The 13101-nt window shown below is 51.7% G+C and overlaps 1 protein-coding gene across 2 annotated transcripts in view; it reads left to right on the forward strand.

Annotated features, from left to right (window-relative positions):
• Positions 1-11722, forward strand: part of TGFBI (transforming growth factor beta induced) — a 31781-nt gene extending 20059 nt beyond the window's left edge. Inside the window, exons 8-17 of one of the 2 annotated variants that reach the window (XM_064484295.1) lie at positions 1069-1281; positions 2123-2260; positions 2872-3017; positions 3869-4005; positions 4859-4989; positions 7367-7491; positions 8786-8885; positions 9454-9533; positions 10591-10615; positions 11085-11722. In XM_064484295.1, the coding sequence (XP_064340365.1) occupies positions 1069-1281; positions 2123-2260; positions 2872-3017; positions 3869-4005; positions 4859-4989; positions 7367-7491; positions 8786-8885; positions 9454-9533; positions 10591-10615; positions 11085-11125 (1136 nt within the window). In that variant the 3' untranslated portion in view covers positions 11126-11722. Of the gene's footprint in view, positions 1-1068; positions 1282-2122; positions 2261-2871; positions 3018-3868; positions 4006-4858; positions 4990-7366; positions 7492-8782; positions 8886-9453; positions 9534-10590; positions 10616-11084 lie in introns of both variants that reach the window. The other variant, XM_031449082.2, reaches the window with a different exon arrangement.
• The last annotated feature ends 1379 nt before the right edge of the window (positions 11723-13101 follow it).

Genomic DNA, 13101 nt, shown 5'->3' on the forward strand with positions numbered 1-13101 from the left:
GTTTCCTTCCCTGAGAAACTAATCTCATGGCCTCCTTCCTGTAGTGGTCTTAGCGTCCGTAGTCTGCCCCACCGGCTGAATCAGGTCAGCACTGGCTTTCTAGGCCCTTGATGCAGCTGCAGGGCCTCAGGGCTTCCTCCTGTCCATGACAGTGCAATTTTGGTTCCCACGCTCTACACACTGAAACTCGCCTCTGTGGTGAGAACACAGACACAGGGCCCGGGTGACCCAGTGAGCAGCTGTCTGAGAACCGGCTCTGCCCGGCTGCTGTTGGGGCGCGGCCTGCTCTACTGCTCCTTATGGCTGCCTCAGGACCCCCAGCCCCTGCCCTGTCCCTAAAGCAGCACTTGGACAAGTAATTAAATGATCCTATATATGATTTATGGGTGGGGTGAATGGGGCAGCAAAGACCACGTCTTAACTGAGCACTGTCTTAACTTAAGAAAGATCTTGGCAAGATCTCAGTAGACCCTTGGGTGAAATGAACAAAAACAAATGAAGTGTACAAGTAATTTAGAACTCTCATCTGCTACACTTTTCATCTTTTCCTACCACATTTTACATGTGTATAAATGTCAGTAGATTAAAAGTCAGTAGATTAAAAGCTCATTTGAGTTTCTCCCCATCACTGAAGCTCAGGCGCTAATAAGAGAATTCACCCTGAAATTCAAGTATTAGTGAGCTAATCACTAGCATTGTTGGGATTTTACTCTGTCATCAGGCACTGTACTGGGTGCTGTGTCATCCTTATACCAGCCTTAGGAGGTGAACATACAATATGCTTGTCTGCACTTGACCGATGAAGAAGTTGAGACTCAGAGAGGCTAAATGACTTGCCCAGGGTCTCACAGCTGCTAAGTGGCCGAGCTGGGAAGCAAACTCAGGCAGTCTGACTTCAGAGCCCCAGCTGGTTTTAGAGGGCAGCAGGCAGGGGGAGTGGGGGCTCTAGGCCGTGCAGTGCCCCAGCCTTGTCTGAAGGTCAGCCTCGGAGAGAACAGTGTCCTCCGGCTGTGAGCAGGTGGCAGTCTGGCTGGCGCTGACTTGACCTGTGTCCTGTTCGGCCCCTAGACCTGCTGAACAACCACATCCTGAAGTCGGCCATGTGTGCTGAAGCCATTGTGGCGGGTCTCTCCTTGGAGACCCTGGAGGGCACCACACTGGAGGTGGGCTGCAGTGGGGACATGCTCACCATCAACGGGAAGCCCATCATCTCCAATAAAGACGTCCTGGCCACCAATGGCGTGATCCACTTCATCGACGAGCTGCTCATACCAGACTCTGGTAAGCTAGGCCTCGGGGGCCCTGGGCCTGCCAGGCCCACCATCCCCTGCGCCATCCGTGGTGGCAAGGCTGAGGGAATTCAGGGATCCTGGGACCCGCTTCCCGCCCCCACACAGCTCACAGCCTCTCGGAAGAGAAGTCCCGGGCATCTGGCTGTTTGCAGCCAGAATCTGAAGGGTCTTGAGCTGCAGGCTTGAGAGTCCAGACGTTACCTTGTGGGCAGTGGGAAGCCACTGAAGGTGTGTGGGGAGGGAGTGACTTAATCATGGAAGCCTTTCAGAAGATCTGCCTGCTCTGGTTGGGCACAGAGGGCCATTTGCTGACCTCAGAGCACTTGCTTGCTCATCTTGCCCAAGCATCCCAGGGTCACTGGCCCAGGGAGAAACGACCGACTGGACTTTGGCTTGGGTTCTATTCGGCATCCTACCCCCATTCTGGAATTCCAGGGAGGTCCACTGACCATGAGTGAGGGGATTTCACAGGAAAAAATCAACCCAGCAGAAAACTGTCTCTATGGGTGTGGTCACCAGTGTTGTGGACTCCTCGGGAGCCGTGACACAGACAATGCTTTCTTCCTCCCCAGCACTGGACAGGACCCTGACCAAGGGCTGGGACAGAAACCCTCAATCAAACTGAACCTCAGCTCACTTCCCTGCCCAGTAAAGTTTTCTGGGTGACCGTTCCCCTGATGACAGAAACCTGCTGTGCCCCAGCAGCGTTTAGTGGAGTTGTTGACTCAAGAGATGACATTCCTGCCGATGTATGTCATGCTCTAGGGTGGACAGTTGATAAATGAAAACAGCACTTCTAACTTTTGAACCCACTTTCTCCTTCCTTGTAGCCAAGACGCTATTTGAGTTGGCTGCAGAATCTGATGTTTCCACAGCCATTGACCTTTTCAGACAAGCTGGCCTCAGCAGTCATCTTTCCGGAAATGAGCGGTTGACTCTCCTGGCCCCCATGAATTCTGTCTTCAAAGGTAACGTGGAGAAGGCATCCCTGTGCATTTGTCTCAAGTGGGTGGGTGGGGCAGCTGCCCCACCGCTGTCACCTCCACAGCACCCTCCCCAATCTACAGCTCCCCACGGACCGTTAGTGCTTCCGCCCAGCTCCACGGAAAGCAGATGGGACTTCACCAGAAAGTGAGGAGGCTCTCTGCTCTTTCATTTGGCAGAGCAGAGAATGTATTTGGGGATCTGGGCCTCAGAATTCAAGAGTTTGCATCTGTCGGGAGAGCAGAGCACTCCCCTGTCTTTTTATCTGCAGGGTCAATTGCCAGCATGATAGTCAGAGGGTTAGAGTGAGGATACAGCTGAGCCACAGCCACGGGGAAGGCAGACAGGGCCAAATTGCGTCCGTGCCTTCCCCTCCCTCTCAGGGCAAAGTTCCAGACACCCTGGATTGTGTAGACCTTTTTTTTTGTTTTTTAAATTTGCAGAAGATGCCAGATGTTAAGGAATATTGGCAGCCTCACTTGATTTCTCAATCTCCATTTCCAATCTCAGGGAGGGACGGGCTTTCCACAGCGTTGTCTCTGGTTCCCTCCACTTCCGGACCGGCCTCCGGACCTGACCACACCTTCTGTTGCAGATGGAACCCCTCCCATTAATGCCCGGACAAAGAATCTGCTTCTGAACCACATGATTAAAGATCAGCTGGCCTCCAAGTATCTGTACCATGGACAGACCCTAGACACTCTGGGTGGCAAGAAACTAAGAGTTTTTGTTTACCGTAACGTAAGTTCTGAGTCCTAAATCATGCTCTTTCATTGTCTTGGCTCCAAGAAACAGAAGTTGAATTCGCATTTAAAAAAAAAAAGTGCTCAGTAAGCCAGAGCTTGCCTGAGAACTGGTTTCTAATGAAGAACGAAGGAATTTTAGAGAGAATATCTGGTATCAAAGGGTTAAAATGGGGTCCTGCCAGTAGGGTCAAATCTTTTCTCGAGACCTTTGGGAGAAAAAAAAATGTACACCTGTCTGGCCTGGCTGGGTAAACAGCAGCCCACCCTGAACCCAGAGTGATGAACAGAGGGAGGAGGAATATAGGTTTTGGGTCCTTCTTAGCTCCTGTGAAGAGAAGCCCCCTGAACTGATACACAAGCCTTCTTGGTCCCAAAGCTTCTCTTCTTTCTTCTCCTGTCTCTTCCTTCTCTTCAAACCCAACAGTTACCCTGGAATGTCAAACAGGAAGCACAACACAACTTAGTCCTTGCTCAGGACCATCCCGCACCATTTAGCTACAGATGGTTATAATTTGTTACATAAATAAATCAATAGACTCCATCTCTTTAACTGATCTTTGTCTGTGGCCCTCTTGTGTCACGTGATCATGGGCCCTTTCTGTAACTTTACTGAAGCCTCTAAGTCTCTTCTTTCCTTAAGGGATACCATTTTTCTTTTTCTTTTTTTCTTTTTCTGGAGAAAATACCTCATTTTATCCTAGTCTTAAAGATGCACCCCCCCCCCCATAGATCTTCACTGATCTGTGTGGATGAAGCTGTCAGCGCATGCTCTGAACAAATTGGGAGGCCCCTGCTTGGGGTTGGGGAAGAGCAACCTGCCCTTTTCTCTGCCCCTCTTTTGCACAGAGCCTGTGCATCGAGAACAGCTGCATCGCCGCCCATGACAAGAGGGGGAGGTATGGGACCCTGTTCACCATGGACCGTATGCTGACCCCACCCATGGGGACCGTCATGGACGTCCTGAAGGGGGACAATCGCTTCAGGTAACTGGCCCCATCCCGGGAGGGACTACGCCCCAGTAGTCATGCTGGGGCTGGATACTGGGCCTCAGCTATCTGTCAAGCTCCCCACTTCCTCGGGGGTTCAGTGAACCCTGGCCATGTGCCAGTGTGACCTTCCAGACCTGGGATTCTGAAAAGATGAGAGTCACCTTGAAAGTTTAGGCTGAGAAGAAGGGTCCCTTCTGGGAGTGTAGTCCTCACATCCATGGGACCAGGGAGGGGACTGCACTTGTTTGTGTTCCTGAAGTGCCAGGGAAACAGCCCGCTCTCCTTCTCAAGTCCCAGAGGAGCTGAGGGCCCTGGCTTTGAGCAGCGATGGGTCTCGCTCTGCACAGTGTCTGCCTATTGCCCTTGCAGGGCCCTCACTGCTCCTTCTCTGGCTCCCAATGTCACTGTTTTCTTGCCCTGCTTTCTCCCTTTCTGACTTGCTCGCTCACTCCTGAGGGCTGTGACCTTGAATGTTTCCTGTCACTGAATTCAGCCACCTGCACAAAAGCCTGGGAGACCACACACCCTCTGCTCCCACCCCTGTCTCCTAGAATTGCATCCTCAGGGCCCTCTGCCTCAGTCAGTCTCTGGGTCAGCCATGCGGCTGACCTCTCCCTTCCTCCTTCTCCTCTTGGCCTCTGACTTCTGGCTTTTAACTGAGCTTAGCGTTTATGGAGAGAAAGTATAGACTGGAATTGGTCCCTGTTTGTGCATGGGGAGTGGACGAAAACCAGCAAGGGGTATGGAGTGCTCTGGGCTCCGCCTACCCACAGTGGTGTGGTGTTTGAGCAAATGACTACCCCCTCCCCCCACCGGCTGGAGACATTTTCCATGTGTGTATCCACAGCATGCTGGTAGCCGCCATCCAGTCTGCAGGGCTGACCGAGACCCTCAACCGGGAAGGGGTCTACACAGTCTTCGCTCCTACAAATGAAGCCTTCCAAGCCATGCCGCCAGGAGAACTGAACAAACTCTTGGGTAAAGACTGACCTAAGTATATTTTTCAACTCTTCTAAAGTAACTATATCGTTCAGGGTTCCAGCAGGAAACAGTTGGCACTTTACAAAGGGTTTGACAGAAAGGAATTTAATGACAGGACTATTTGCAGAGGTGCAGGTGGGATTAAGGAACCAGCAAAGGGTGATGACACCCAGTGTTTAGCACCCTGGCTTTGGGGTGCCAGGGAAGGGGCTGATGGGAGAGGGCAGGACTGGGAGAGCTGGAGCTGTGGAGGAGGGGCACGGGACAGCGGTTAGGGCCTCAAGCAGCTGCCGCAGAACTGTGGCAAGGGGACCAATAAGTTCCTCGGCCTCCCTCTCCTCCCACATGCCCACGGCTTGCCGGGCCTCCGGGCAGCTGACTACAGGAGGGCGAAGGAGCCTGGATGAGCACTTGACAGCGGTCAGCCTTCCCACGCACTGGACAAGGCAGAGAAGAGTAGAACGGAACTGAGGGTCAATAACAACCGCCCAGTCACCAAAGCATGTCTTCCTCTGAGGACCTGTGAGAACCCAAAATGAAGCCATTTACCTGTATCACATGTCCCTCAGGATAAATCTTTACCAAAAACCTAGTTATGGCCCTGAGAAACTGAGTTGAGGATTTTTGAGAGCCAATCTCATGGTTTGGGCTCCTGGATTACCTGAAAGCAGGTCAAACCCTGGCTCTGGCATTTACCATCTGAATGACCTCTCACAAGTTGCTTAACCTCTCTGACCCTCAGTATTCCCATTAGAAGAATGAGGGTGGTAAGAGTACCTTGCTCAGCATGTTGAAAGGATTAAATGAATATCCCACCATGCGGGGCACACATCCCCCATCAGTGATGGGGGAATGGCTATGACTCTGGCGCAGTGGGGTGGGCTTGCAGGGTTTACTCTGATGCATGCCTGTAAACAAAACTTCCACACGTTACAGAAAGATGAGCCTGTGGAGGAGAAGGGAAAGGAGGAAGGACCTTGGCCAAACCTTGGGGCCTACGTCATCTACACCTCCCTTGCCACTCTGGAGTGGGGAATAGAAAGCTGGGGCAGCTGTGAGCTGAATTCATGTCCTGTTTAATTTTCTTTATTGCTAAATGAATGCCTTTGTCTCTGGTGCTGACATATGTTCCTGAGAAGAGGGGAGAAGTTCATTCTGAACATAAACTCTCCATTCTCTCTCTGTTCAGCAGGAACGGGATATTCCCCAGGTGGCCCAAGCCTGCTCAGCTTCCTTTTGATTTTCCGTTGTGCAGGAGCAAAGGGAGGGCTTGGGCAGAGCTCCCCCAAACACGCCCTCCCCCAGGCCTGCGGGCAAGATTAGACCACAACTCTCCTGGCGGATGAAGCCTGTCCAGGTGTCAGAGGTCAATCCAGGTGTTGAGATCTCAGGAAAAGCGGATGCTTTGTGTCCTGGGGGCTGGCTTGGCTCAGCACCAATGAGGGTATTTTTGTGGAAGAGGAACTCTTGGGAGCTCCAAGTTGTGTATGTTTGGTACCTGATGGCTGCCTCCCATGGCACTCATGTGGATTCGTCAATAGCCAAGTGAACGCCCCCAGATGCTTTCAAGCTTCCCCTGTTCTCAGTTTCAAGATGCTGGAAATAGCCATTCCTAAGCCTTGGGGATATCCAGCCATTTGGCTGGTAATATGAATATCAGGGGCGGCCTTAATAGAGATGAGAGGCAGCTGGCAGCTTTCAGAACTGCCTCCCACACTTAATTTGGGAAATGCCTGTGCACCTTTATGAGCAATTGGATGCGTTCCCCAGTTGGTGGAGAAGCTGATGTGGGCTGGAAGGAATGCTGAGACGTGACAAGGAGGGACGCTGTGGAGGGAATACCCCCTCAGCCCTTACCTCATCGGCTCCATGTCTCCTCTAGATTGCAGCTGTTGACTCTTTTAAGTTGTCCCTTCAGGAAACAGCCGTCTCAGAATATGCATTTGAGGGCAGAATGTGTAAATATTTCACTTCTGTGTTACAACTATCGGGAGCCATGCTGATGATGAAATGTCTCAGATGCCGGTGCTGGAAAGGCCCCTGGCTTTCCAAGCAAATATTTAGCTCATGGAAACATGAGTCATACTCACAGAGGAGTATGGATTAACTCCTTCTCAGCATCACAGAAGCATGTACCTAACCCAGCAGCCTGCCGACTACAGAGGCAGATTCATGGCCACGGCCTTGTGCCTCATTCCCCTGACCGTCATGCAGACGGTGGGCCAGAGGGCTGAACACACATTAGGTGCTCACCAAGTGGGCAGGGGGTTTGCCATCTTGGGGATGACCACTTGCATCTTCTCTGGGACCTCCCTGACCATGCCAGTTACCAACCTTGGGATTAACTCTGCTTCCTTTTCCCACAAACCTGCAGGCAATGCCAAGGAGCTTGCCAACATCCTGAAATACCACATTGGCGATGAAATCCTGGTTAGTGGAGGCATCGGGGCCCTGGTGCGGCTGAAGTCTCTCCAAGGTGACAAGTTGGAAGTCAGCTCGGTGAGGATATTTAATAATTAAAAGGCTGGCCGTGCCCTGCCACCAGGGTTCAACATCTTGTCCCTAGGATAGCATTAGACACACAAACTGTCTTTAAGATGTGTCTTGAATTTCTGAGTGCATTTTGTCAAAAAGAAAGAAAGAAAGAAAAGAGAAAAGGGTATTCAGGGAAATCAAGCAGGATTGTGGTAAGACATGAATAAGAACTTGCAGATTTGCAGAATAAAGCATCTGAGAGAAGCTGTTAGATCTTCCTTCCCTTAAGGAGATGATAGTCTATTACTTACATGTCTTAAAAGATCAGTTGCCAATCCCTTTCCCAACCTACCCCCAAATCCAGGGGCTCACTGAGCTGCCTCATGAACCAGACCAACCCAAGAGGCTTCTTCTTCTGATGCATGGTCTGTGAGCCTTCCCTTGCTCTGTATGTTGATGATATACATTCCACTTTAGAGCTGCCTCAGAGGGTCCATACCTCGAAGAGAGGGACTAGATAGCCACCCCAGCTCTGCCAAGCTCAAGCTGCCTGTGTACCAGCCAAAGCCACTGACCCCTCTGTGGATCATGGAGGGTCCACCCTTGCAGCATGTGACTGGTCCAGCTCCTACTCCCTGCGCCTCTCTCCTAGTCTACAGCTGTCCCCTTATTCATTAGCTTTTCTCAAGAGTATGGGAAAGCAGGCAGGGAGGCTGGGATGGGGTGACTTGTTTGACTTCTGCAGGTCACCTGAGAATCTCCCAGCTCCTAATTTGGGGTGTCAGTGTCCCATTGGTCTCAGGCTTCAGTTCCCCCTTCCCTCTTGGGTCTAATTCATGAGTCGTTCAGGAAAGCCTGAGATAGATTTACCCTGTGAGAAGATCTGAAGTCAGACACTGAGGAGAAGCAGAAAGAGGCCTTCGCCCAGAGCTGAATGCCTGGCTTCTGTCCTCAGCTCTCCCACCTACTCAGCTTAAAGGAGGCATCTGGCCTCTCTTGAGTTGCCTGTTCTGTCAAGTGGGGCCATCAAAACCACCTTTTCACCATGCAGTGCTGTGAGGACTAAGTGAATCATACAAAAGATCCAAAAGATCATTGTGTAAATTGCAACGTGCTGAGTCCACACGAGGGCTTAGATTGAACCCACCAGACTGCAGGTCTGTAGCAAGCAGGGACTGTTCCAGTCACCAGGGTATCCCTGGCACTCAGCACAAGATCTGGTATCTAGAAGTGCTCAGTAAACATTTGTCAGGTTTCAGAATGAATTAGATAAACATGCTCTGTGTTCGATGATTGTTGGCTCTTTTTCTCTCAGAAGAACAACGTGGTGAATGTCAACAAGGAACCTGTTGCTGAAGTTGACATCATGGCCACCAATGGCGTGGTCCATGCCATCTCTAGTGTCCTGCAGCCTCCAGGTGAGGTCCCAAAGTACCACCTTCCTACTCAGCCTGCAGCTGGCCCTCCTCCACACGCAACAGCTGGTGCTCCATAAAAACACTTCTCTAAACAAAGATGAGAATAATGTGGGATGTGCCCGCGGAGCCTCCATGGACGGCATCGCTGAAAGGTGGCATAGGAACTGTTGGTTCAGATGCGCTACACCCAGCAACTTGAGGACAGATTTCTCTCTGCTGAATTGCCAGGTTGCCCTGCCCCCTTGGACAGAGCCCAGCTGTTTGTTACATGTGGATGCTGTGAACGTGGGTCAGAGCATCCCTCCTGCAGCCTCTCGCCCGGCATGAGCTTTCATTACCTCCTGCAAAGTTGCACTGGAGCCCAGCCTCTCTCCTCACTTGTGCACTCACCTTTCTTTGAGCTTTCTCCCCACGGGCCGCATTCCACCACAAGTGATGGAAAGTTATAAAGGAAAAATTTATCTGAGAATGTGAGCCAGAAGAGCCAACAGTGCCTCAGTCATGGTGGTTATGAATGATATGCTAATAGCTTCTCTCTCATCCAAGCTGCCTTTTCTTTCGTCTGCAGCCAACAGACCTCAGGAACGAGGGGATGAACTTGCAGACTCTGCGCTTGAAATCTTTAAACAGGCGTCAGCGTTTTCCAGGGTAAGATGCCTGCTAGGTTGGCCCCTGGCCTGAACAGCTTTGGGTCCTGTGCTTGGACCCCTGGAGGGGGCTCTCCTATAGTCCTTGGCTGCCCTCCCAGGGTGCTCTCGTAACTTCTCCGCACTCCCATTGGGGCATCTTTAGCCCTGACCTGTGTGCAGTTCCCAGAAAAGAACCCAAGCAGCCCCTCCTTCCTTTGTGGGTGATAGCCCAGGCCTTTAGAATGAGGCCTCTGAACTTCAGCCCATGGGGAAGCTGCTGCTGGTGAGAACAGATACAGCTCTGGAATCCATCTGACCAAGAAGGGCAACCCATCCCGAATTTTCATGATAGTGGGCTGGCCTGCCATCAGCCTAGGCCTCCAAGTCACTCTTCTGTTTTCCATGACATGGCCCATCATGGCTGATGCTGGGGCTCTCCTGGGCAGCGCTGTGGATTCTGGATACAGGGCCAGCTCTGTGTGTGGAACCTCCCTTCCCAGCCTCAGCCCCTCTCAGAACCTCTCTGACTTTCTGAGCCTCTCCTGCTCCCCAGCTAACCCAGGGCCCAGCAGTCCCACTCAGGCTCTCTTGCTGCAGGTGGAGCCCCTGGGGAATATGGGCTATGTTACAGAAGGTTGCATTTCAACAGAAGAGCCTGGAGGAGGTAGCCCTTAACCCAGAGCCCTGGAGCTGGAGTATGTCACTTTACTTTTGGGTGGAGGGGTCTTCTCAGTGCCCCTCGAGGAGGGTTCTTGGCCCAGAGTTCCTATTCCTGGGAGCCATGCCCTGTGCAGTCCCAGCTTCCCAAGCTCTAGGCTGTGATCTGGGTGGAAGCCAGGCTTTGGGGCCTCCCAGGAATGTCCAGCATAGACTCTGCTTGGTCAGGGCCAGCGCATCCCTTGGGGCTGCCAAGACTGACTGAGGGCCTCTCCAGGGCCCAGCAGTTCCCATTCCCCTTCCTCTTCCTTACCCCTGGCATTTGTTGTGAGTAAGGGTGGCAATGACAAAGCCACTGCCATGAGCAGTTGCAGGTATAACAACCACTAGGAGACCTGACACCTTGTGTTTTCTTTCAGGCCACCCAGAGCTCTGTGAAACTAGGTAAGTCTGGTCTGGGTTTGAAGTCCTTGTAGATGTGTTTGGGCCTTACCTGAGGCAGAAAGAAACTTGCCATCTGATGTGTATAGATTAGAACATCATGGTGCAATAAGAGAAGCCTGGCCTCTGGGGTCAGACACCACAACACCCAGTTTCCTTCTCCATGAGACAGAGAAAATAAGAGTTCCAGCCTTTTAAGGTTGCTGTGAGTTTTTGGCTTTGGGAGTCTGGAAATATTGCACAGGGGCTTGGCTGGAACCCATGGTGAGGACATGGTCCCAGGCTGGTAGATGTAGAAAATCTCAGTTCAGAACATCACTGAGTAAGCTATGTGGTTTCACAAACCCAAAAACATCTGCTGTGTGTGGGAGGGGAAGGCGGCTGCTTGGCCTTCAGGCTCATGAGTCTGAGAGTATCCTAGACAGACGTGGGACGTTGCACCTTTTTCACCTTTCACATGTCTCTCTTTCAGCCCCCGTCTATCAGCGGTTATTAGAGAGGATGAAGCATTAGGGCGAAAGACCGCAGGAGGAATGCATTTCAGCAGCTCCCCGCCAGTTTCTCTCAGTTTGCCAAAGAGACTGAATGTTTTTTAAACCAAATATCACACTTCAATGTACATGGGCCACACCATAATGAGATCTGAGCCTTGGGTGGGTGGGGGGAGGAGGGAGAGAGGTACACTTTTAATTTTTTCCCCCTAAACATGGCTGTTAGTCCACTGCATGCAGAGACCCGGGTGTCACTGCCTGACATTGACTTCCAGAAAGACTTGTCCCAAATGTGGAGTTTCCTGCCTATGCCAAGCCCTCTGGAATAGGGAGCCAAAGTTTTGTGACGCTCACAAAACATGAATCAAGCAACCCAGCCCCCTGGGGCATCGTGGCATGGTTTTTGTAAGGTTCTTCCACAGCTGGAGAAATGGCATCCTTATAAGCTATGAGTTGAACTGCTCTGTCAAACGTTTCTTGCAACTACACGTGGCTTGGACCCTTCTGTGTGACCTTGTCCAGGTAGAAAAGAGAGGGTAGACAGAGCATACAGAGCTCAGGATTCCCCAGGTGTGGCAGAGCCATGGTGTGTTTGTAATAATAAAACCAAAGAAACATATGCCTATGTGGATGGAAACTGTGTGCTGGCCTGGGTATTCACAAGGTTGGGTTTCTGTTACTTGGGCTGTGACATTCCTTCCACTGAGATTCCACCCAGAAGCACCTGAAGGATGCCCCTAGGGATGGTCTGTGGGATATGCCCTAAGGTACCCCAACAGCACATGGAGATGTGAACCTACATCTTTGTTGACTTCTTTCATTTCAGTCTCCACCGGCCCTGGAGTCTTGAGTCCTCAGTGTTCCCTTTACCAGTACTTTACTCCTCTTACTGGCCTGAAGTGTCCATCTTCCTTCCAGCATGGTGACCCTTGCCTTCGTGTTGGACTTTTGACTCCTCGGCACCACTCTGTAAAGTGGTAGCCCTCAGTCCCATTAAATAGATGAGGAACAGAGGATCAGGAAAGGGAGAACTGCTACTGATACAGAAAATGGCCAAGCTGGGACTGGACCCCAAGTCTCCTGCCCCCCAGAAACTACCATTTGATAAGGGAGCAGGTCCAGGCTTTCCAGGCTCATGCCCAGGGCTGTGCCCACCCACATCTACATCCCTTCCCCTGCTCCTTTCAGGTTCTCCATCTTAAAATGTCCTCAGCACTGAGAGGCTGGTGTGACCATGACATTATTGCTCTCTACTTGTGTGGCGTTGGGTCCATCACTTAATCTCCCAGCACATCTGTTTCCTCATCTGTAATGGGGATGACCGTAGCATCAATTTCATTGGTCCATCGTGAAGATGAAAGGACATGGTTCTTACAAAACACTCAGCACAGCATTAGGTATCCTTATTCTTATCCTGCTGTCTGGATCTGCTCAAGATCAGTGCAGCTGAGAGCCTTTTTTCCGTGTTTTTCCCAAGGCCGCCCACTCTCCTGGAGACTAGGACAATCCTGCCCTTGGACTCTTGACTCTGTCAAGGCTGACTTAGAGCTCATTTCCCTTAAGGAACCCAAAGACCCAAATGGGCTGCCGGTCAGCCCACCCCTCCTGGGAATAGAGCAGTGGAGGCAGAGACACTGCCCCTCCCTGAGGTAGCTTCCGGTCTGGGGAAAGACGGGCATTTACGTCATCCGACAGCGTCATCCATCCGTTCGTTCCAGGGCTGCGAGTGTTAGGCTTGGAGAGTAGTGGCCCCGTTCTCATGGGGCGTCCCTCCTCACGGGGGAGAGATTTGCTCACCAGCCAATGGTACTGTCGCCTGCCCATCCACGTGGACTCTGAAGGACAGCACTATGGTTCTGTGACAGACGTGAAGGAATCTGAGCAAGTAGGGGCCAGAGGGCGGGACCCCCAGGAGCTCCCGGAAGTGGGAGGGATGAGAGGGGTTGAAGGAGCCGACCTGGAGGGGAGGTCAGGCTGCAGGGGCTCAGGGGCGTCCTG

The sequence above is a fragment of the Camelus dromedarius genome, chromosome 3 (genome assembly GCF_036321535.1).
Source record: "Camelus dromedarius isolate mCamDro1 chromosome 3, mCamDro1.pat, whole genome shotgun sequence".
In the NCBI taxonomy this organism is placed as follows: domain Eukaryota; kingdom Metazoa; phylum Chordata; class Mammalia; order Artiodactyla; family Camelidae; genus Camelus; species Camelus dromedarius.